Source organism: Kwoniella bestiolae, chromosome 5 (genome assembly GCF_000512585.2).
Source record: "Kwoniella bestiolae CBS 10118 chromosome 5, complete sequence".
Classification (NCBI taxonomy): domain Eukaryota; kingdom Fungi; phylum Basidiomycota; class Tremellomycetes; order Tremellales; family Cryptococcaceae; genus Kwoniella; species Kwoniella bestiolae.
The window spans coordinates 741151-763589 of record NC_089245.1 but is presented as its reverse complement, the minus strand read 5'-3'; the positions used below and the strand labels follow the sequence as shown (position 1 = coordinate 763589).

Below are 22439 nucleotides of genomic sequence, written 5' to 3'. Positions count from 1 at the left end.
AGAGGAGCAAGGAATGAGAAAAAGGAAGAAAGTCGAAAGAAGAGGAAGAACTTTCAAAGCATGCAACGAGTCCCCAACATTCTCAGTGAGCAGCGTCAGCACAAGTCGTCACACAACAGAACAGTTGATGGAAGTAACGCTCAAAGAGGTCTGTGCGACTGAATTGAAAAGGCATTTTGTATTTCTAATGAGGATGTAAATGTGAAATCAGTCGCGAAGAGCGATCATGGCGTCTCTGTCGGCGCAGAATTAGTACATTCATTGTACAAGATAATATCAGACTGATGATGGGATATATCAGTGATGGACAGGTATAAAGAACGCAGAGGGTTGTACCATCGAGGTGCGGGAGCTTGTCTTGTTCCTGCGAATTTGACGTCAACACCGTATGTAAGCTAAGTCCCATATGGACATTGTGCAAGATCGTCGTGAACTTGAATCTGCGAATGACTTGCATAATAGCTAAGCTGTGCGATGAGTTGTACTATCCTAAATATAAGCCCTCTCCCCTTCCTTCGGTTCCTCGATATACCCAACCCTCCTATTCCCCTCCCCATCCTCACCCTCCTCCTCCTCACGCGGTCGACTCTCCCTCAACGTTCTCTCCATCTTCCGTTCCCTCTCATCTCTCAACTTCCTCTTCCGTCTCTGATGGATCTCATACATCTTCTCCTGCTTCCTCACATCCTTACTAACCTTCTCATCCAGCCTTTGTAATCTATCCATGACATTTTTACCGTACTTCTTGAAAAGTTCATTTTGAGTTTGGGGTGTTGTAGTTAAGGATGCCAAGTTCGAGAAGCCTCCTTCCGTCTCAGTGCTGTCCTCATCTTTACCATAAGTCACGCCGTGAGGTGATGCAGAAGAAGAAGATAACAGATCTTTCGAGATCTCCTCGACAATCTTCGATACCAACCTTGCAGTGATTTGATCCCAATTCACACCCATAATTTCCATTTCCCTTATACCCTGTTCCACTCCCTTCAAATCCCTAAAGCTTTCCCAGCGAGTCAAGAGCACTTCATTGTACACTTCCGTCAAGCACCCAGACAAGTAACTTTCCAAAGAGATATTCTGGGCATAGTTGAATAGCGAGAGAACGAGATGCGGGGAATTATAGTTCACTCTGAGGGTTCGTAATAGATGGGCAAGTATCTTGGGGTATGTAGGAGGGTACGAGATAATCGTTGATCCAGTCAAGGTATCCTTCCTCTCAGGCGTGTTGGTAGAGATTGGTATGTTGGTGAGAGGCTTGAATACCCTATTCCTACTCCACTCGATCAGTTCCACATCCGACGAAATAACCTCCATTTCCTCCTTTAACAACTCCAGTTCCTCCAAGAACTCCAGGTCCTTCTCATCCTGATCGTCTTTCTCCAAATCGACAAAATGCGATCTCAAATTCCTAGCCCTATTCTTGATAGCCCCACTATTACTCTTATTCAAGCCAAACTTCCATCCGAACCCGCCCAAACCCGATTGAGTAGCTGAGTATGGGTCGTTCAGCCCTATTCCCCGTTTATCGCCATATTCTTCGTCCGTCGAGCTCGTTCTGGAGAATGATTTTGGGGAAGAACCGTAGTTGAGATCTGCAAAGATGCCTGCCAGGATCTCATTGAATGTTTCTGCTTCCTTTGGAGTCGATCCTGCTGATCGTCGATATCGGGAGTGCACTCCGCGTTGGCGTGGGGAAGGGGTGGAAAAGCCGTCGAATGTTAAGCGGGAAGCTATGGATTCGGGTTTGGGAGGATGGTTGGCTTTGGTGGGTTTTGGCTTCGTGTTGGTGTTGAATTTCGGCCATCTGATTCAGGTTGAGAGGAAGTAAGCAGTGTTGCCTTGCAGATGTGGTTAAATTGAATCCGTCAATGACGCAGCGGAGTAAGAAGATAGGGAGATAGAGAGATAGAGAATAAACCCACTGTTCGTTCAAGTTTGCGAAGATCTCTGCATATTGTTGATCTTCATTGGTAGCATTTGGACTGGCGATGAATCAGGTCAGCAGAGCCTAAGAACGAGCGACTCATAAGATACAACCCACCTCTGCCCTGATACCGACGGGTTCGCAGAACGTGAAGACTCAGCCGTCGAGCTCATATCTCTACTGACTTCCCCACTTGACGAGGAAACAATAGATGGAGTCTCCTCGAAAATCTGTGAACTTGAGCGACTGGGGTTCTCATCTCTCGCGATCGTTGAAGTGGTGAATCGTCGTATACATGCTGATTGTCGAGTGATGCCCTGGCGACGGAGTATGCGGATCGTATTGGACATGATTTTTATCTGACTTTCGGTCACAGCGACCACCATCCTGAGCTACTCTATGAAAGGGACTGTCGAAGTGTGCCAATAGAGATTGATATATAGTTGTGGTGTGTTATACAGTCATTTGGGTATCTTTCGTTCGTAGCATACGACCATTTGCATCCCATCCCAACTTTTCTTTCCGAGCGCACGAGACGCTTGCACGGAGATTGGGTGAATTCCGTAAATGCAAACGGTCTCCCACGTGTAAGTCAAGGGGGAGGACCTGCGCCACATCATCTTGTTTCGTTTCGCCGCATCGGCATTTTCTATTTTCACGAAAAATCCCATTCTGTCCACCATACACCGGTACACCCTCTCACCATACAATCTTATTCATCCATCTATCTCGATCTGCTCTTTCCTTTTCCTTCTTTAAGCTTTTCTCGAGGATCCATATTTGGTTAGACAAGAGCTCATCAAGATGCAAATCTTCGTCAAGACGTGAGTGTGGTCTATTCTCTACAACTGTCCCTGCCGATCAAGATCAGCGAAACATCCTACTGTGATGTAGATAGATGGAATTTTCAATGCTGATAAATCACCTCCCACAGCCTCACGGGTAAGACCATCACCCTCGAGGTCGAGTCATCCGACACCATCGACAACGTCAAGTCCAAGATCCAAGACAAGGAAGGTATCCCCCCGGACCAACAACGATTGATCTTCGCTGGTAAACAACTCGAAGATGGACGAACCCTCTCCGACTACAATATCCAAAAGGAATCTACCCTCCACTTGGTGCTTAGATTGAGAGGTGGTATGGCCAAGAAGAGAAAGAAGAAGAACTACGTGAGTATATAATCCTAACGAGTGGATCGTAAGATCTACGAGCACCCTTGATTTCCCCCTTCCCCTGTGAAGTCTCGCCACTGCACCTACCTCGCGTATACGTGTCAAAGATGATGACTAATCTCTTGCGCAACGTTACAGACCACCCCCAAGAAGATCAAGCACAAGAGAAAGAAGGTCAAGATGGCCATCCTCAAGTACTACAAGGTCGGTTCTGACGGTAAGATCCAACGACTCCGACGAGAATGTGAGTCTGGTCTCTGATTAACGGTTCATCCTTGATATATCAACAAGTATTCATGTGCTGATATTCGCTTAATTATTTAGGTCCTGCCCCCACCTGCGGTGCCGGTGTCTTCATGGCTTGGCACAAGGACAGACAATCTTGCGGAAAGTGTGGTCTTACCTACACTTTCGAACCCGGAACCAAGCCCACCGCTGCTTAAGCGATCTTTTAGATCAATTTAGCACGTCTGGCAATGGGGTAGTACAAATTGGATTGGTTGAATGCTATATCATATAGTTGAGATACAAAGTTCATGCATGCTATTTACCGGTTCATCAGTTTTTTTCTGGCGCTCGTGATGTGTGTGTCTGCTCGTAGGAGACGCAGGAGCAACAAATCAATTCGAAGCCATCATCTGTACGTCTTCGCAGACGTTACGCGATAGAACTGTACGTTTCATGATGTTACGATGGTATGATATGACGATACATTTGGATTGGATGGTAGTACTCGTACAACAAAAGTATCGCAACGCGTGATCACCCTTTCAATCCCATCTATCGTAGGACCTGTAATGGCAAAACATCTATAAACCCTCCAGAACCTTCTCCATAGCCCACTCGACACTCTCAGGAGTGAACAGCGGTATCTGACCACCACTCGATCCATGTATTTCAGAAGGCACAACGACGACCTGTATTCCCAATTCCTATTGTCATGAAAAAACAACTCAGCTACATCACCTGTCAATCGAGAATGAGACTCCTCACGGCGAAGGAACGGAAGTACTCACACTTATAAGATCCATATCGATATTCACTTTCCCACCTTCCAGGTAAATCACATGTGAGATCAAATCAGAAGGCTTCCAATTCGACTCAGCCATTGATCCCTGATTGGGACCAGGACCATTATTTTTATTTCGTTTGGGCTTATCATAGTGCCGTAGCATGTCTAATATCGTAGATAGGTATTCGGACGCAGTATATTCGGGAGTCTCTCGATCGTTTGACGAGTTTACTACATTTCAATTCGACCATCAGCTCTATCCTTCAGCCATAAGTTTGATCTGTGCCATGATATTTTTGGTTTGCAGCTCTCGAACGGGGATGACTCATTACACTCACGCAATAAAACCTTCGCTCTCAACTTCTTCGACCCAGCTATAACACTCGCCAATCCCTTGAGCGACAAACAGGGTATAATAGATGTCCAAAGCGAACCACACGAGTACACCAATACATCTCGTTGAGTAAGGGAATCAAGGAAATCCGTATTGGGTTCTGGGTATATTTCCTATACCCTTCTCATCAGCTTTTAACCCCACCGAAATCAGGGGGACCGAAATGACATGCTGCTCAAACACATACCTGACCATACAAATTGATGTAAAACACTCTCTCTATCCTAGCTTCCAACGGAGCCTCCTCTTCACCCTTCCTGTACCCCAGATTCCCTCCCTTGGTATCTGACCATCCCTCTACCCCCTCTTTGATCGGTCCGGTAGGATGATGGGGATGATCGAAACTTGTTCTTCTGGATGTGGGTAGGGAAGTATCGGGAGTATCGAATGTCCTTGAATCTCGTCTGAAATGATTACGCAGCTGTGTTGGTCCACTGGATCTTGGTGGTACTGTGGGGGAGGGGGTGATTGTACCTGAGGAGGTTGTTGAGATGGGTGTGATGGGGCTGGTGGGGTGGGAGATGTTACATTGTCCTACGAGAACTGATGAGTTTGCCTGTGCGTTGGGAGGAAGAGGAGTTAGCTCATATGTGTGAGTTCTCGTGTTAAGCAGAAGGCTAGCTTACCAACTGTGCGGCTATTGTGACGGTTTCTATACGTTCTTGTCGATCAGCTTATTCCTCTCACTGAGTCTGATTAAGGTCAGGGTGTACTTACGGTTAGTATTTATAACAGGTATGACTTGTACACCATGCTACAATCCTTAAACATATCAGCTGAAGTGCTAAAGGAGCTTGATCGAAGAAATCCAAACAACTAACGTTGACACCAGCAATACTCTTGAACAAGAAAATAGCACTCGGCAAACTCCCAAACAAGTCCCTCGCACCGGTTAGAAACCCATTACCCAATGAGAAATTCCGGAACGAGAATCGTTTGTGAGCACGTTTGAGACAAAGAGTTTGGAAATGCACCAGGAAAGCTGTAGTTTAATCAGACCAGATAAACGAATCAACCCAGCCTTCCTTTGCATGTGAATAAAAATGAGGCAGCTGTACTGCAACTCACCACGAATACATTCCTTCTTATCTTCGCCTATCCCGTCCCACAGCTCGCTTCGACCTTCTACGATCTCATGCCATAGTTCCCTTACGTCCTTTTCTGGTGCATCGGAGGGGAATCGGTATGCCAGGAGGTTGTAGATGGCTAGTCGTTCGATGTCGTCTTTGGCAGAGGGGTTGGAGGTGAGTGGGATCAGACGGATCAGTCGAGATCCTACAGGTGTAACAGACACATTAGTCAGCTCTGATCACTGTACCTGATGTGAGTTAATCATCTTGCATCTCTGCTAATGTTCAGAACTGCCTTAGATCACCTTGATCAAGTGTAGTGAGGGACTCACGTATATCACCAATACTAGGTCCCCCAAAGCACCTCAATATCTCCGAACTCGACCCTCCATCATCCGATACGGGCAAGACGAACGACGGCGAGTTCCCAAAAGCACTAGCAATGGAGTTTGCACCTGTCCCACCGGAGATGATCAGGTAACTTAGATCTGAGGCTTTGGATCTCGATTTGCCTTTAATATCTCCATTCGCTAGAGGGGTAGGTATGGGGATATGATTTTGGAGGATGGATTCGGAAGTGTCTGTGATGGGAGATTCGACGAATACAGAAGTAAAGGAGTTTCGTTTGTTCGGGAGGTTCGATGACATTGTTGTTCAGTAAGAATAGGCGAGGATGGCGGTTCAGGAGATTGGGGTTGTGGAGATCAAGAACGAATACTAGGTCACTATATATATATGTATGTCTATGTAGACTTGGGTTTAGACTATCGCGTGGATATTCGACATCGACGAGATTATACACATCTATGATCCTCGGCAAGAATTGCTGTCAATCATGTAATGGGCTCGTCAGCCATAAAGGAATGTCCTGGTTATTTCCGAATTTCTAGGGCGGCAAGAACAAGGTCGAAGCTGAACTTGATGACGTCTGGTGTGATGTTGTAGTTTGCGGGCAATGGTACACTGGAAGGAGCAAGGTGAGATTGGAAGGCAGTCTGACGAGTGACGGAGATGCCGTCTTACCTTTACTCGTATGTTATCGCATCTCACAGCTGGGATAGGAAGTGGGGACCCATTCCAAAAGACCCGAGCCGGTTACCGGTTTCTGTAATTGGTATTACAGATTGACGGGAGGGCCTATAAGCAATGTTTCGTAATGATGATTAGGATTGATTTGGTAACCAAGGAACGGGAGACCGAGTGAGGGTAGTGATGTAACGAACAAAGAAGATGAAGATGGGATGGATGGCACCACCTTTGCACTGTGCACTGTGATTGAACACCATGACATCTCTCCCCTTTCATCAGTCTATTACTGGTAACATTTATACTGCTCCACTCTGATATCACTACCATCGACTGAAGAGATACAGCACACTCAAAGACTGTGGTAGCATATCACCACTCAAGATGCAACGAAAAGCGCTCAAACAGGTGGGTCTGGTAACTCTCCCTTCCTGTTGATCCAGCTCATCAATCGTTGGCTAACTCTTACTCTGATCATGTGAGTAGCTGGGCAAAGTCACACAATGGACCAATGAAAAGGTAAGTCAGCTTCACCACTCTGAATCACGGATCCTTGGCTCACTGTATCTTATTCTTCTCTCTAGGTATTTTCGGGAGAGAAAACCAACCTCTCCTCTGAATTCACGGAATTTGAGAAAGAGATTGATGTGAGGCGGATGGGCATTGAGAGGTGAGCTATCAACATGTTTTCGTCTCCCTAGCTCCCTTCTGTGGCTATCTCTCTTCGTTGATGAAGTAAGCTGGTAATCTAATCAAGTACTGATGAAATCACAGACTCCACGCAACCTCACAACCATTCTACGACCAACTAACAAAAGTCAAACCCACCGCTGATCCCTATCCACCGCCCGGTTCGGGGAAAGATAAGATCACGTATACCGAGGCGCTGGGATTGGTTATGATTGATTTTGGTGATGAGATAGGCGAAGAGTATGGTAAGTTCCTCTATGCGTTACCTTTCATTGTGAGGCATCTATGTATGAAGCTTATAATGGGTGGTGAATAGGTGATGGGTTATCGAAGTATGGTAGAGCTAGATGTAGACTTGCTGCTGTAAGCTTCACAGACTTTGGTACCCAAGGAATAACACTAGCTTATGCGAATGATGTTGAGAACAGGCCCAAGAGGATTTCAGTGCGAGATTGGGAGATGGATATATCGCTGGGATGGGTATGTCCTTTATCGATGACAGCATTAGTACGGTAATGCTGACAGCCACTGATCAACCCTTGTAGAGGCTGCTCTGGCGGCAGTCAATGAGTATAAAGCTTTGAGGAAAAAGCTGGATTCGCGAAGGTGAGCTGACTCGACAAGGTGAAGATCTCAGCTTATGTCGCTCGACTATAGGCTTGCGCTGGACGCAGCCATCTCGAAAGCGCAGAACAGTAAGAAAGAATCGGCAGCATTGGAAGAAGAAGTCAATATTGCAAAAGCTAGATTGTGAGCTGCGAATTGGGCTACCTTCCGAAGTGGCAGCGGAGCTGACTCAAGTTTGTCAAATTTCAGCGAGGAAATCGAAGAAGAAACCCAGCAAAGGATGATTGGTATACAGGAAACTGAGGAACGACAGATCTCCGGTTTGAAGGATCTCTTGGAAGCTGAGCTAGACTACCATAGCAGATGCCATGATATCTTGAAAGATCTGCATAGTAATTGGGGTGGAAGGTGAGTACCGATGTCATATCTGCTCGGAAGAAGCGAAAGCTCAATCGATTAAAGTGGTAGTAGGTCAGTCACTACTCGCGCAAGATCCAACACCGCTACATCCTCACGATCACTCGGACGAACAGCCGTAACTCGATCGCATACCTCTCGACACGGCTTACCACAATCATCCGATGATGAAGGAGGTATCACAGCCAACAGATCCAGATCACACAGCAATGCCTCATCGACAGGTAAATCTAAAGAGAAGAAATCGATGTTACCTTCCTTCGGATCGTTTGGCAAAAAATCTGGTCTCTCCGCTGCGCAATCTTCGTCGCATAAGAAGAAAGCTTCTTATGGTAATAGCAAGTACAACGATTCGCGAGCTGCCTTGAATTCGGAAGACGAGGAAGAAGGGTACGACTCGTACGAAGAGAGAAATAAATCAAGATCGATATCCCAGATGTCCACTTCGAGTTCGTTCTATAATCCACCCCAACCACCTACAATGCGACGAGCGTTGACTTCCCCACCCAAATATTCTGATCCCAACGCTCAGTATGTTAAAGCATTATACGATTATGGCGGTAACGCTTCAGATGAGTTGGATCTGAGGATCGGCCAGATTATAGAGGTGAAAACCAAGGTCTCGGACGATTGGTGGATTGGCGAATGCGATGGCAAATCTGGATTGTTCCCCAAGTCATACACAGAAGATTACACACCGTCTCCTCAAACTGCCGTACCACCTCCTATGCCGACTAGACGGATGCCCCCGCCTTCTGGTGCTACAGCTCAACGAAGTATGCCACCCCCGCCATCGGGAACTACGAGCAATCGAAACAACCTGCCACCTTCGCCGGTGATGGGTGGATACGGTGAGAGTGAATCTGAATTGGAGTCAGATGCATATGGTTTCTCAGATGCCGAACACAATGCTACTGCCTCTTTGGCTGCTGAGGCTCGTCCCGTGGCTGTGGCTAGAGAAAGGTCAAATACTCTAAACAAGAAGGGACCACCCCCACCCCCACCTCAATCTCGAAGATCAGCTTCGTCAAATAACCTATTAAACATCGGTGCAACTACTTCTTCGAACACTCAACATCTCACACCACCTCAACCGATCTTCGGGAGACAGCGATCGGGTACAGCTACTTCTGCGAACTCTTATACCAAAGTTGCTTCTCCCTTTGCTGGATCGGAGGATGACGAGGATTATCATAACACGAATGATTCGAACCATAATGGGTTAAGTCATGGATTGGGCTCGATGCACCTTGCTCAGCCTGTTGGTGGTGGAAATAGTGCAGGAGCTGGACAATGTGGGATTTGCGGATGTGAAGATTTCACGCAGAATGTGTTTAAGAGTAAAGGGACTTGTTCGACTTGTTTCCATGCGCATTAGGTGGGGGGTGTAGGGTCGGATTTAGATAGTGTAGATATTTACAGTAGAGACTGATACATGAGATGCTAGAAGTAGATAGAGGGTTGTAGAATTGGACTGAGCTTGGTACGTGGGAGGAGGATTATTGTATGATATGACCTGTAGACGTGAGATTGTACATAAATTATGTAGATTGACATGAGCACATACATGCATGTTGGTTTATTACTTAAACTGGTTCCTTTCTAACTGCTTAACACGATTAACCGTTGGATCAACCATACTGACTAGTTGTCAGGGTAGCAAGCAAGTGATTAGTAAGAGTTTGTAATCGGATTACGAATCTGGTTTAGATCCGATTAGCAAATCAGGGTACAGGGTTAGGACCGGGGCTCAAAGTGTCGATCACCTTTGTAAGGTTGAGATGTTTTGTACCAGATTAGAGCGTGCGAAGTGCGACAGTAAGATTAAATGTCGTAAACAGCAAGTTATACACAAAAGGTGGTTCCACTTATTGATGTTATCTGTTAGGACATACATATCTGTTTCTTTGCTTTGGTTCCGAGCTTACTTGAGTAGACTAATAGATCGATAGATCGGTAGAGTGATAGATACGTTACATTATAGATTTTGAAGACTAGAGGATGAGTTGAAAGAAGAATTACGAGTAGTTGAAGAACGAAAACAAGGGAAGCTTAAATCGATTCGTCTCTTACGCAAGAGTATATTACGAAACCATCATCAAGAAGGGATCAAACCATCGAGATCATCGTGTCCAATCCCGTCGATCTCTTCATTTTCCTACATTGCAGACCAAGATACACAAGAATAATGATCTTACCCACCCTCCTATTCCTCTTCCTTCCTCTCACTTTAGCCCAAACATGCTCAAACTTCGGTACTTCCCGCGATTCGACCTGCCTCTGTCCACCAGGATTCAACGTCCCCTCTTCGGACTGTGGTTTACCGGTATGCGGAGGGAATCTGTATAACCCTGGGGAAGCTGCTCCGGGCGGTGTAGGGGGGTTTGGGAATGTCAGTGCTGATGCTGGAGGGTGTGGGTGTGATGATGGGTGGAGAGGACCTGGATGTACAGGTGAGTTCCACCATCTCCAACTGATGGAGGCTATGGTCCAGACTGTACAAATGAGATGGGCCTTCTTACGGAGTATAGCTGACACATACTACTGGCGTAGTCTGCACTTCCTCCTCGTCATGCTCCTCCTCACTCACACGATACCTAAACTCCTCCAATTCCCTCTCTTCCTCCAACTCGGCTCTAAATAATACCCTCACATGTTCGACGATTCCCGTCGTCTACTCTTCATCTCAATTAACATGCTCAGTCATCCAATCTACCCTCCAAGCATTATTCCCAGGCTCATCAACAGCAACTATCACTCGTTCTCTCAATTCCTCCCTTACTCCCGGCGGTACGAACACTCTCACCCAAGGTGGCTTGTTAGATGATGATGGTCAAGTACAAATGCAATTATGGTATGAGGGGGTCGAACAATTCTACTGTCAGGCTACGGGATGTACTCAGAATGTTGTGGCGGGTCAAGAAGGGAATGGGAATGCGTCGACTTGGAATTGCCCGGAGATGGAATGTAGGTGTAGGACTGGGACGTTGTTTTGTGGTGGGGGGAGTGTAAGTGATCCTCTCTCAGTTCATCCTTCTGTCCTCCTCTTCATTCCTCCCGCTTCTTTTCATTCCACCTTTCAATGCTTCCACTCGCCTGCATGCCCAATGGGGATATCGCTGATCCAAATCTGTCCTCCCCGTAGTCACCCTCGCAGAATCTTACCGGAGCGATAAACACCCTTGCCGGACCACTGACCATAGACTGTTTCGCCTCCAACACATGCAATTTCAAACAGTCCTTCCTAGTCGCTCTGTTCGGTACCAACGGGCTGGAACTCTCTTCTTGCTCCTTCGGCGAATGCGTGCAACAGTACGTTATAGACCAGGCACTAGGTATCACTACGGCTGCAGACTCGGGGAATGGTCTCAGTGGAGGGGTGATAGCTGGATTGGCTGTTGTCGGAGCGATCCTCCTAGCGATAATTGGGGTGGTGATATGGGGACTGATCAGGCGGAAAAAGGCAAGGAGGGAGATGGACGCGAAAGATACGATCCACAAACCGGGGGGAGTAGGGATACAATGGAAAGATGTTGGATATACTATTCGACCTTCCTCATACTCGTCAAAATGGTCGAGGAATTTACATAACTTCATGAAAGGGTCTGGTAGAAGGTTGGACGATAATTCAGTCGAGAAAGCTACTCCTACTAAAGCTGGAGAAGGGAATGTTGTGCTTGCTGGATCGTCGGGTAGTATACCGCCTGGTGGATTCGCTTGTATATTGGGTCCGAGCGGGGCTGGGAAATCTACGTTGGTGGATATCTTGGCTGGGAAGAGGAAGGAAGGGATCGTCAAGGGGAGTGTTGGGTTCATGAAAGAGGATGGGAGGGTGGGGAGAGTGAGAGTGGGGTATGTCGATCAAGTGAGTTGCGCCAACTCACCACTAGTGCTGCTGTGAGATGCTATGAGGTGTTTCAATGCAATGTCTCACTTGGCATGATAGCTAACCAGATACTACCTTACAGGCGGACATCCTTTCATCCACCTCAACAGTTCTTGAGACACTCATCTTCGCTGCTCAACTCCGTTTACCCGAATCAATCCCATTTTTCATCAAAACCGAGAGAGCGCAGACCGTACTCTCGCAGCTGCACCTCGATCATATCGCTCACACGAGGATTGGCTCATCCGAACACCGCGGTATATCAGGAGGAGAAGCCCGGAGAGTATCAATAGGGATCGAGCTGGTCTCTTCGCCCGACATACTGGTGCTCGACGAACCTACTTCCGGATTGGATTCGGTATCTGCCTCAAGGCTTGTAAGGCTATTAAAAACCCTTGCTCAGAGCGGCACGACAATCATTGCAAGTATACATCAACCCAGTTCGGCACTATACCAGGCCTTTGATCAGGTTATATTGCTTAGTCAAGGGAGACAGCTGTATTTTGGTGGAGGCGGTATTGGACCTAAAGAGTATTTCGAACGAAAAGGCCAGAAATGCCCGGAGGGGTACAACGTTGCGGATTGGTTATTGGAAATTGCAAGTTCCGAGCATGATCTTAACCTAGATGATGGACCTCGGGAAGATGGACCGCTTGAGAGAGATTCGAGTGGAGAGACATCTTCATCAAGTATTGAACATAACGGAAGAAGTCTAAATCAAGGAAGTGAGGCGGAATCACCTTTGAACGAGAAAGCGATTACATATCCGCCGAGTCCGCGAGCGAATATCTTGTTATCGTCGAGCACAACTGATCAGGGGGCTCACAGTCAGAGTAGGATAAAAGAGAGTTGGTGGACATGGCCCAAGTCACATTGCGCCACTACGTTTTTGACTCAGGTCGAAATTCTAAGTGGGAGGGAATGGAGGAACCTGAAGAGGTGAGTGTGAATTCGAATCACAACTACAATGAAACACAAGTCTTTTCCATCCATTCTTGTACTGTAAACACGTTGGTTGAATGACACGCTAATCCTTCTGACCCCCTTCGCAGAGACAAGACCCTCTTGATAGCTCATATATTCTTTTCATGCCTTGTTGGTATCTTCGCTGGAGGGCTGTACTATAAAGTGGGAATCACCATTGCAGGATTTCAAAATAGGATAGGAAGCTTGTTCTTCCTTGGATCTCTTATTGCTTTCTCCAGCTTGAGGTGAGTTGCATATCCCTGCGCTATCAATGAAACTCGTTTCGCATGTCAACTTACGTTTTTGTGATGTATAGTGCTTTGTACAATCTGGTTGAGGTTAGGGGTTTATTCTTGAGAGAAAGGGCGGGGCAGTTTTACTCGTATGTCGTACATCAGCTGAGAGACAGGAGCGATCTGGCTAATTGGTTTTGGAATGATATTGTAGACCCCAAGCATGGTTATTAGCGCGCGTTTTGTTTGATGTTATCCCTTTGAGATTGATACCTACTATCCTGGTTAGGTGAGTCAGCTCGATATCAATTGGAGATTGTATAGCTGATTGTTCGTTGTCTGTGTAATAGCATAATCGTATATTTCAGTGAGTGGTATTTCTTCTTGTACTGTATAACGAATGACGGCTGATAGAAGGTTTGAACGTAGTGGTCGGATTATCCCACGATGCAGCAAGGTTCTTCAAATTCCTGTTGATTATCGTCGAGTTCTCCATGGGCATGACGTTGTTCGTGAGTGAGACGGCTCGTTCCCATCCTTATTCCTATGACCTGTGTATGGTATTGGAAGTGTGCTGATACCCATGACGATATGTAGAACTTCCTCCTCGCCTGCCTTTTCAGGAATGGCGGAGTAGCCATCCTCCTAAGTTCTTTGTGTAACCTATTCCTAATGACTTATGCGGGGTAAGTCCAAATCAGCTCAAAAGTCAGACTGAGTCTCCCCGATTATGAAGCTGATACTGTTTTCTCGTCCCATAGATTCTTCGTGAACATCTCGCAGATCCCTCCTGTTTTGAGGTGGTTGAGGTATTTCTCCACTCTCGGGTACACTCTCGAGGCGCTTAGTGTGAACGAGGTGGGGAGTGGGCTGCAGATAGTTGTAAGTGCTCTCATTCCCTCCATCTCACTTTACTCAGCTGGATACTCGTTACCGTTGGGATATAACGAAGTCAGCTGATGTGTCATGACATGTCACTCACTTAGGACTCGCTCAATGGCGTGAGAGTCGAGATTGGGGCTACTATCATTATGCAGACTCTGTTCGGATTCGGAATGGACGATTATTACAGGTGAGATCGTACAGTCTGATCGTCACTACATTGCATATCTTTGGAGAGGAGGGGGGATATAGTGTGTGCTAACTTGTTCCTCGGTCGCAGAGACGTGCTAGTGCTGTTCGCGTTCATTGCTGGATTTGCGATTGGTTTGGTATTCATCGTTGTCTACTTGCTTAGGGAGAGGAGGTAGACAATCCTTGTATTCAGTTTTGGGAGATTGGTAAATGATATTTTTGGACTTTTGTATATACATACATGCTTGGGTTATAAGATAATGGATAATTCGGTATATTTTATTTGGTCTAATGCAATATCTGGATATACATGTGGTAGTGCTATGGAATACTTATATCTATGACCTTGCGGATATATGTCCTGTATTATCACTCGGATGTCTATGCTAACAATCCATCTGCCGAAGCTATCTCATCCTTGTCCAACCCCCTCTCCTCTCTCTGTTGAATACTCAGCCCCATCCAAATACCTTTGAACTGTTCCTTCTCCTGCGTAGACAACCCATCAAACTTCAAAGCATTGATCAAACCCTTCAAAGCATTCTCCTCAAATTCCAGGTTATCCTCCTTCACCTCTTTCAGCTGAACCAGTAATTCAGCGAATATACCACCCCGTGATAATCCAGCTATCAACCCGTCCTTCTCTTCTTCTTTTTTGGTGTTCTTGGTAAGTTCCTCAATTACATTTCTAACCTCATTGGGTAGTTCTTTATCATCGTACCTATCATTCGACTGAAGCACCAACGTAGAAATAAGGAAAGATACCTTCTTTCGAACGGTTTTGTCGGTATCGCCCAATCCTCGTAACAACACCTCATACCCCGTTATATCCTTTCCATCTTTGTCACTGGGGTAAGATTGGGATAAGGCCTGGGAGGCTAGTGGCCAGTGTTTGAGTGAGGCGGAGAGGGCGTAGATTGCTTTGGCGCGGACGGGGCTGGAGGTGGACAGGAGGTAGGATTGGAGGATTAGGGGGAAGGCGGAGTGGATGTATAGCTTCAGTCATGATGTATTAGCTGGTAGTTCTGTATATCTTCAACGCTCAACTCACAGCAGCTTGAGCTTTGATGTTATTCTGTACGGTTGTGCCTATTATCCACAGTGCGTTTGATACGATCTCAGGCTCGGGGGATGATAGCAGACCTAACAGTGGTTGCCAAAGTTTGAGGATTGGCATGTTATTGGCATTATCTATTAGTTCAATCAACTACAGAAACGAAGACGAAATGTTAGCCCGCTGTATCTTGTTTGATATAGATCACCAAACTAACCATCTCAAAATCATCCAACGCCTCCACCCTCTCCTCCACGGGATTACCCTCATCCACAGCAAAAGCCATCTTTTCCTTCATAGTGATCGAGTCGCTCTTCCCCAATATCAGATCCAGCATCTCAGTCGTCAGATCATCCCTCTTCGGTGTCGTCGTAGAGGGAAGAGGGAATGTCTGGGACTGCAATTCGCCCGTGGGTGTTCCTGGACCGGGTGTGGACGCGGGAGATAAGTCGGGGGGAGCACCATCTGTGGGATGGAGCGCTGATGTACCGCTATGTGTGGCTTGGGAGGGAGGGTTGTATCTTATTGTGAGGCCGCCTTCGGAGGAGGAGACTTGTTCTTGTGTTGCTGCTTGCTGGCCATTTTGATTGGTGGTGGGAGGGAGAGTTGAGTTGGCGATGGACCATTTGAGGAGCTCGTTCAAGTCTGGCATTTTGGATCTTTCCTTTCGCTCGGTGCGTATGTCGTGGTACTTTTTGGTAGATAGCTTAAATGACAGTATGAAGAGATCAAAGTCTGCTATCCATTATTTCCTTTATACGTATACTCTTGTCGATCATTTCAGAAATTCGAGATTAGAATTTCAAAGAACTGGGTGGCAAACGCCAGAAACAATCGAGGAAGCGGAATCAAAACCGTGTGGAGGGCACGTGCTGTGCTCTGCTCCGAGCTCGCCAACTGCGAACAAGTTACGTAACTTGGGTGTGTTTCTGAAAATAGGTTAGGTCATTGAGGGGGGTACATGAAAGATCAAGGATGGTATAAAAGACAGACTATTGATGATCGTATGTCATAGTTCGTACAAGGTGGATCATCGAATCACTCTTCAGCCAGTAGCACAAACCCACCTGGATAGCGGTAGACTCTAGTGCGACCTCAATCCCAGATGGCTGACCCACCCTCACCAGGCGTGTCCAACACCGCACTGCCATCCGCCATCTCGCAATCACGTCCCACTGCTCCAGACACCTTTCACCCTGTCCCTTTACCTAAAGACCAAAAGAACGCTGTAGGAAGCGTACCTCCCCCAGCTCAGCCTCGGAAAGATGAAGGGCCATCCACCTATGATTATACGGAGAATGCACCTGATGCTGTAGTGCAGGCTGTGTTCATAGAGAGGGAAAGGGAGAGGACAGAAGTAGCTCAGGAATCGATGGCGGCAAGTTGGAGAGATTGGGATGGCGTTGAGAATGGTGAGTTTCAGTGACCTCATTCTTCCCTCCCGGCCATATCTGAAGGGGCCGTTTTTGGGATTTAGTTGACATCTCTGATCGATCCAGACGGTGGTATAACCCCATCATCCGTTACTCGAACGCACATGCGACCTGGATCAAGACGAGCCTCCATAGCATCCCGTTCATCATTCACGTACGAACGACCATCCGGTACATTCCGTCGGCAGGCCGGTTCTCAAGTCGACTTGCTACAGTCTCCAAGCTCCGGAGTATTCGCGATTGATTCGGAGGATGAAGATCACGGTGCTGGACAAAGGATGGGAAGGTCGTACAGCAAGCGATCGACCAGAAGACACAGCAGAGCTCAGTCAAACCAAGTGGCTTCCTCTTCCAATGGGTACTTCTCTTATCAACCTGATGATCATGCTCAATCACAATCGCCTGCTGCCATGGATGACGAGTATGAACCCACACCACCTAGTCCAATGATGAGTCCCGCCAGACCTTCAACAACACTAGGTAGAATCGCATCATACATTGGTTTCTCAAGGAATGAGGTCGAAGATGAAGAGTCAGGATTACAAGATAGACATGGGAGATCTTACTCTCATTCTCGATCGCGAAGAGGATCTGGATCCGAGACCTCTGGTAGACATAGGACCAGGTCTAGATCACCTTCGACAAGTGAAGAAGAAGATTGGTACGGGAACGAAGACGATGACAGCTCCTACGTATCTGAGAGAGATCCAGAAGAAGGATATACATCTTCTTTGGCCGACGATACGTCCCTCCCGCCGCAATCCAGACCTCATTCACCTTCCATGCCTCTGGTTCCTTCAGCAACAGATGGTATATTCGGTGAACCCAATTCAAGACCTTACGACATGGCTGAACCGAAGGATTTCGTCAGTGTCGCTGTACCCTCCAGACAGACTGTCGTTCTACCGGATGAAGATCTATCGATACGGTTCACATGCTACAGGACTGACCCATTCAGGAATGCTATCTGGTGGTTCGGATGTATAATCACGTTCGGTGCGCTGGGACTACTGGGTCGATGGATACCTAAGATATGGGTTCGATTTTTGGGTAAAGAAACCGCTTTCGATGAAGCCAAAGAAGGAAGTTGGCTTGTTGTCGAGGTATGTACACAGATATCCCAACGTGTGCTTTGCTCATCAACGCTGATCTGTGTCTTCGTTCTAGACTCCGTATGGTGATCTACATATCATCCCGCTGCAGATCATTCCTTATCCTTACCCATTATCTACTGTATTCCCACAACATTCTCCGACTGCTCCACCGACTGCGGGGTCTTCCACTGCTCCCTCACTCAGGGGTCATGGCTCGCCTAATCCCAATCACGCGCACGCGCACAATGGTGATTCAAGCAATGGTGGTGGTGTGGGAGGAGCAAAAGATCTCTTACCTGATTTGGAACCTGGAAAGACAACTTGGGAGGAGACCATGGGTTTCTTGAAGACCATGGAGTACAGGTACACCAAGTTCGCTTTGGATCCTGCTACTGGAAGATGGGCTATGATTAGAGATTGGAGAGATCCCAAGTGGACTTCTGCTAGAGCCGTGGCCCATGGTCTCGAAAGTCCTGTGAGGGAACAGAGAATGGTTTTGATGGGCGATAATATCATTGATATCGCTTCCAAGTCGATCTTTGGATTACTGGTTGATGAGGTAAGCTCAATCGAAAGCGTTGATAAAATCGGGGAGCTAACTTTGCATTGAATCAGGTTTTGCACCCATTTTACGTTTTCCAAATCGCTTCCATCATCCTTTGGTCGCTTGACGATTACTACTACTACGCTTTTGCCATCGCTCTCATATCCATCACATCGATCTTGTCAACCCTCGTTGAAACCAAACGGACGATTGAACGGATGCGAGAGATGTCCCGATTCCACACGGATGTACGAGTCCTGGTCGATGGAGAATGGGTAATAATGGATTGTGCGAAACTTGTCCCTGGGGATATATTCGATGCGTCCGACGCCAACTTACCTGTCTTCCCTTGCGATGCGGTCCTGCTCTCAGGTGATGCGATAGTCAACGAATCGATGTTGACTGGAGAATCAGTCCCAGTTAGCAAAATACCTGTCAAAGATGAAAATCTCCGGTCGATGTCGAAAGAGACCAAACAGGGTTCATCGGAGATCGATGGTGATTTGGCAAAACATTATTTGTTCTCTGGTACGAAGATCATAAGAGTACGAGCTGGAGCTAGACCCCCCTGGGCACCCAAATCTGAAGAACCGGTCGCTCTTGCCATGGTGACTCGTACGGGATTCAACACTACCAAGGGTGCGCTGGTCAGATCGATGTTGTTCCCTAAACCTATGGGATTCAAATTCTAGTGAGTCAGCTGTTGGTCACTGATCTGCGTGGAGCTGAATGGTGATTTGTCTAGTCGTGACTCTATGAACTTCATTGGTGTTTTGACTATTATCGCTGGGTTAGGGTTTGCTGTTTCTGCCGTTCAGTTTATCCGGATTGGAGTAAGTCAGCTGATGATAAAATACCAATGTTAGTCCCATAGCTGACGTGTTACTTTTTCCAGATCCATTGGCACACAATCGCTCTTCGGGCTCTGGATTTGATCACCATCGTCGTCCCTCCTGCCTTACCGGCAACACTCACCATCGGTACGACCTTTGCCATCGAACGATTACGGAAAAGCGGTATTTTCTGCATATCCCCCAACCGAGTGAACATAGGTGGTAAGATCAATGTAGTATGCTTCGACAAAACAGGTACATTGACAGAAGACGGATTAGACGTCCTAGGAGTAAGGACGATAGACAGGCAAGATCAGAGATTCTCGGAATTACATTCTGAGATCCAAGATGTACCTATCGCAGGTGGTCACAATGGCAAGACACCTTTACTATATGCTTTGGCTACGTGTCATGCTCTGAAATTGATCGATGGAGAAGTCATTGGCGATCCGCTGGATATCAAGATGTTTGAATATACCGGTTGGACATTGGATGAAGGTCAATCGAGACCTATACCCAATAAGGCTGCTACTTCCTCTGCTTCGGGATCGGCGAAACCTCAGAGTCTGATACAGACTGTCGTGAGGCCGCCAGGGACAGATAGGTGGAAGATGGAGGATGCGCTGAAAGCTGGTACCAAGGTGAGTAGTTGCGCTTTGTAGAATTTCACGCTCTTGCGATTGGACGCCCGCAGGGAAATACGGGGTAGTCTGCTCACAAGAATGCGATTTAGCATGCCCACTTCCTTGAACTTGGTGTGATCCGGACTTACGATTTCGTCTCCGCTCTGCGAAGAATGAGTGTCATCGTCAAAAGGTTGAAATCGAACAGTATGGAAGTCTACGTCAAAGGTGCTCCGGAAGTTATGCCTGATATCTGTGATCCATCCACATGTGAGCCAGCTCGAACACTCCAGGGAGGTGGAGGAGCTGACAATTCCAATAGTCCCGCTGGATTACGATGACATGCTATCATATTATACTCGAAATGGTTTCCGAGTGATTGCTATCGCTGGTAAATCCATAGAAGGATTGACATGGCTCAAAGCTCAACGAATGAGACGGTGAGCTACTCCGTTCCTGGGGTGATTACGAGCGAGCTGACATTTCTAATCTGCAGTGAGGTAGCCGAATCCGACCTTCAATTCCTCGGCTTCATCGTCTTCGAGAACAAGCTCAAACCCAATACAGCACCCAACATCCATACCCTAAGAGCAGCTCACTTAGCCTGTAGGATGGTAACGGGAGACAATGTCCGAACCGCCATCTCCGTCGCCAGAGAATGTGGATTGGTATCTCATTCGGCAAGTGTTTATATACCGACCTTCGTGCCTGGTACTGGAACTTCTGAGGGCGCTCAGCTGGATTGGTTTTCGGTCGATGATGAACGGCATAAGCTGGATGAATATACCCTCAAACCTATGGTTACTCAGATGGGAGTTACGTTGGATGGTCAAGATCCTGAAAGTCACGATTACCAATTGGCACTTACGGGTGATGTGTTCAAGTGGATGTTGGAGTATGCTGAGTTGGAGACTATGGAGAGGGTGAGTTGATCTCTCATTCACCCCATCTTCTGAGTCCCAAATCTCAACCTTGGGAACATGTGTTATGTGGATATATAGTTGGGCGTATGATCTAACTGACAAACATGCGCGATTTCAGATGCTCGTCAAAGGAGTGATCTTCGCCAGAATGTCACCCGACGAAAAAGCCGAACTTGTCGAGCGTCTCCAAGCACTAGGATACACCGTAGCGTTCTGCGGAGACGGTGCGAACGACTGTGGGGCTCTCAAAGCCGCCGATGTCGGAGTATCGTTAAGTGAGGCAGAAGCTAGTGTAGCTGCTCCTTTCACTTCTAGGATACCTGATATTGGATGTATGGTTGAGATTATCAAGGAGGGTAGGGCGGCTTTGGTGACTAGTTTTAGTTGCTTTAAGTACATGTGAGTGGGCTCAGCTTTGCTTTGATTTTCGACGTTACTGCGTATGTACAGGCTGATCGTTGTGGTTGATGTAGGGCGCTTTACTCCATGATCCAATTTACGACCGTTACGTTGCTTTACTCGTTTGCATCAAGTTTGGGAGATTTCCAGTGAGTCTAGCTGATCTTGTATATCACTGTTTCGATAGCTGACATGCGTTTTCGCGTCAGATTCTTGTACATCGATCTATTCGTTATCATCCCCATTGCAGTAGCCAGTACGTTCAGCTAGTGAAGTGAAACCGCAGTGATCAAGCTGACTCTTGTATCTAGTGGGACGAACCTTACCATACCCCAAGATCCACCCCAAACGTCCTACAGCAAGTCTGGTCTCCCGAAAAGTCCTTATCAGCATCATTGGTCAGATCATTCTCAATTCAGCAGTGCAAATATTCGTCTTCGTATGGGTCAGGAAACAATCATGGTACACCGCTCCAGATACCAATGTTGATAAACTTGAGACGTTCAACTTTGAGAACTCGGCGTTGTTCTTGGTGTCGTGTTTCCAGTATATCCTGGTTGCCGGGGTATTTAGCGTTGGGCCGCCTTACAGGAAACCTTTGTATACTAATCGTGAGTCTGTTCGACCCATATCCAGTCCAAGACAATCGTTGGGTATCTAGATATTGGCAGTAAGCTGATGAGATAATGGTAATAGCATCACTGGTCATCTGTCTCCTTGGTCTCGGAGCCTTCTCCACCTACGTACTTCTATCGCCCGCTCAACCCATCGCACTAATATTGGATATAATCAAATTACCATTGGACTTCAAGTTTGAATTACTTCTCATCGCCTCTATCAACATCGCTGCTGCATTTGCGTTGGAAAAGTTCGGTGAGAAACCTATCAGTAGGATGCTGGTAGCTATCAAGCGGTGGAGGTTTAGGAAGAGGGGAGGAAGGGGTTATAGAGCTGTTGATAGGGAGGTGAGGTAGATGTTGACTCTTCCACTTGGGATGTTAAGGGTAATCAACCTTTACAGGGAGAATACTATGGCCTGGTAACTTTAAATCGTGACATTGCCGTTGGAGGGATTCGCACACGTGATTTATATACTTAATTATTC

General features: G+C 46.9%; 7 protein-coding genes across 7 annotated transcripts; 4 read left to right on the top strand and 3 right to left on the bottom strand.

Moving 5' to 3' along the window:
• Positions 1-489: 489 nt before the first annotated feature.
• I302_106676 (uncharacterized protein) lies at positions 490-2307 on the bottom strand (the record flags this gene model as incomplete). The annotated part of the gene is made up of 3 exons (XM_019192674.2): positions 490-1801; positions 1920-1979; positions 2039-2307. The coding sequence occupies 3 exons, from the start codon at positions 2305-2307 to the stop codon at positions 490-492; spliced, it is 1641 nt and encodes a 546-aa protein (XP_019045671.2).
• A 418-nt stretch (positions 2308-2725) lies between these two features.
• I302_106675 (ubiquitin-40S ribosomal protein S27a) lies at positions 2726-3539 on the top strand (the record flags this gene model as incomplete). The annotated part of the gene is made up of 4 exons (XM_019192675.1): positions 2726-2745; positions 2856-3093; positions 3235-3340; positions 3421-3539. 4 exons carry the CDS (start codon positions 2726-2728, stop codon positions 3537-3539), a joined length of 483 nt encoding a protein of 160 aa, XP_019045672.1.
• A 366-nt stretch (positions 3540-3905) lies between these two features.
• On the bottom strand, positions 3906-6220 carry I302_106674 (uncharacterized protein; the record flags this gene model as incomplete). Its single annotated transcript, XM_019192676.1, has 9 exons — positions 3906-4028; positions 4113-4339; positions 4447-4615; positions 4690-5058; positions 5129-5154; positions 5220-5256; positions 5324-5484; positions 5571-5777; positions 5905-6220. The coding sequence occupies 9 exons, from the start codon at positions 6218-6220 to the stop codon at positions 3906-3908; spliced, it is 1635 nt and encodes a 544-aa protein (XP_019045673.1).
• A 762-nt stretch (positions 6221-6982) lies between these two features.
• I302_106673 (uncharacterized protein) lies at positions 6983-9650 on the top strand (the record flags this gene model as incomplete). The annotated part of the gene is made up of 11 exons (XM_065870315.1): positions 6983-7006; positions 7085-7117; positions 7183-7268; positions 7373-7533; positions 7605-7651; positions 7717-7768; positions 7834-7894; positions 7946-8038; positions 8105-8263; positions 8318-9123; positions 9169-9650. 11 exons carry the CDS (start codon positions 6983-6985, stop codon positions 9648-9650), a joined length of 2004 nt encoding a protein of 667 aa, XP_065726387.1.
• Positions 9651-10460: 810 nt separating this feature from the next.
• On the top strand, positions 10461-14607 carry I302_106672 (uncharacterized protein; the record flags this gene model as incomplete). The annotated part of the gene is made up of 13 exons (XM_019192678.1): positions 10461-10725; positions 10826-11280; positions 11418-12137; positions 12241-13097; positions 13211-13369; positions 13441-13506; positions 13572-13646; positions 13708-13724; positions 13787-13869; positions 13955-14043; positions 14119-14239; positions 14344-14429; positions 14520-14607. 13 exons carry the CDS (start codon positions 10461-10463, stop codon positions 14605-14607), a joined length of 3081 nt encoding a protein of 1026 aa, XP_019045675.1.
• A 205-nt stretch (positions 14608-14812) lies between these two features.
• Positions 14813-16137, bottom strand: I302_106671 (uncharacterized protein; the record flags this gene model as incomplete). The annotated part of the gene is made up of 3 exons (XM_019192679.1): positions 14813-15427; positions 15483-15638; positions 15703-16137. The coding sequence occupies 3 exons, from the start codon at positions 16135-16137 to the stop codon at positions 14813-14815; spliced, it is 1206 nt and encodes a 401-aa protein (XP_019045676.1).
• A 453-nt stretch (positions 16138-16590) lies between these two features.
• On the top strand, positions 16591-22308 carry I302_106670 (uncharacterized protein; the record flags this gene model as incomplete). The annotated part of the gene is made up of 14 exons (XM_019192680.1): positions 16591-16897; positions 16985-18021; positions 18086-18571; positions 18628-19247; positions 19302-19389; positions 19452-20030; positions 20123-20282; positions 20335-20452; positions 20509-20935; positions 21054-21334; positions 21409-21483; positions 21544-21590; positions 21646-21945; positions 22031-22308. The coding sequence occupies 14 exons, from the start codon at positions 16591-16593 to the stop codon at positions 22306-22308; spliced, it is 4803 nt and encodes a 1600-aa protein (XP_019045677.1).
• Positions 22309-22439: the final 131 nt, after the last annotated feature.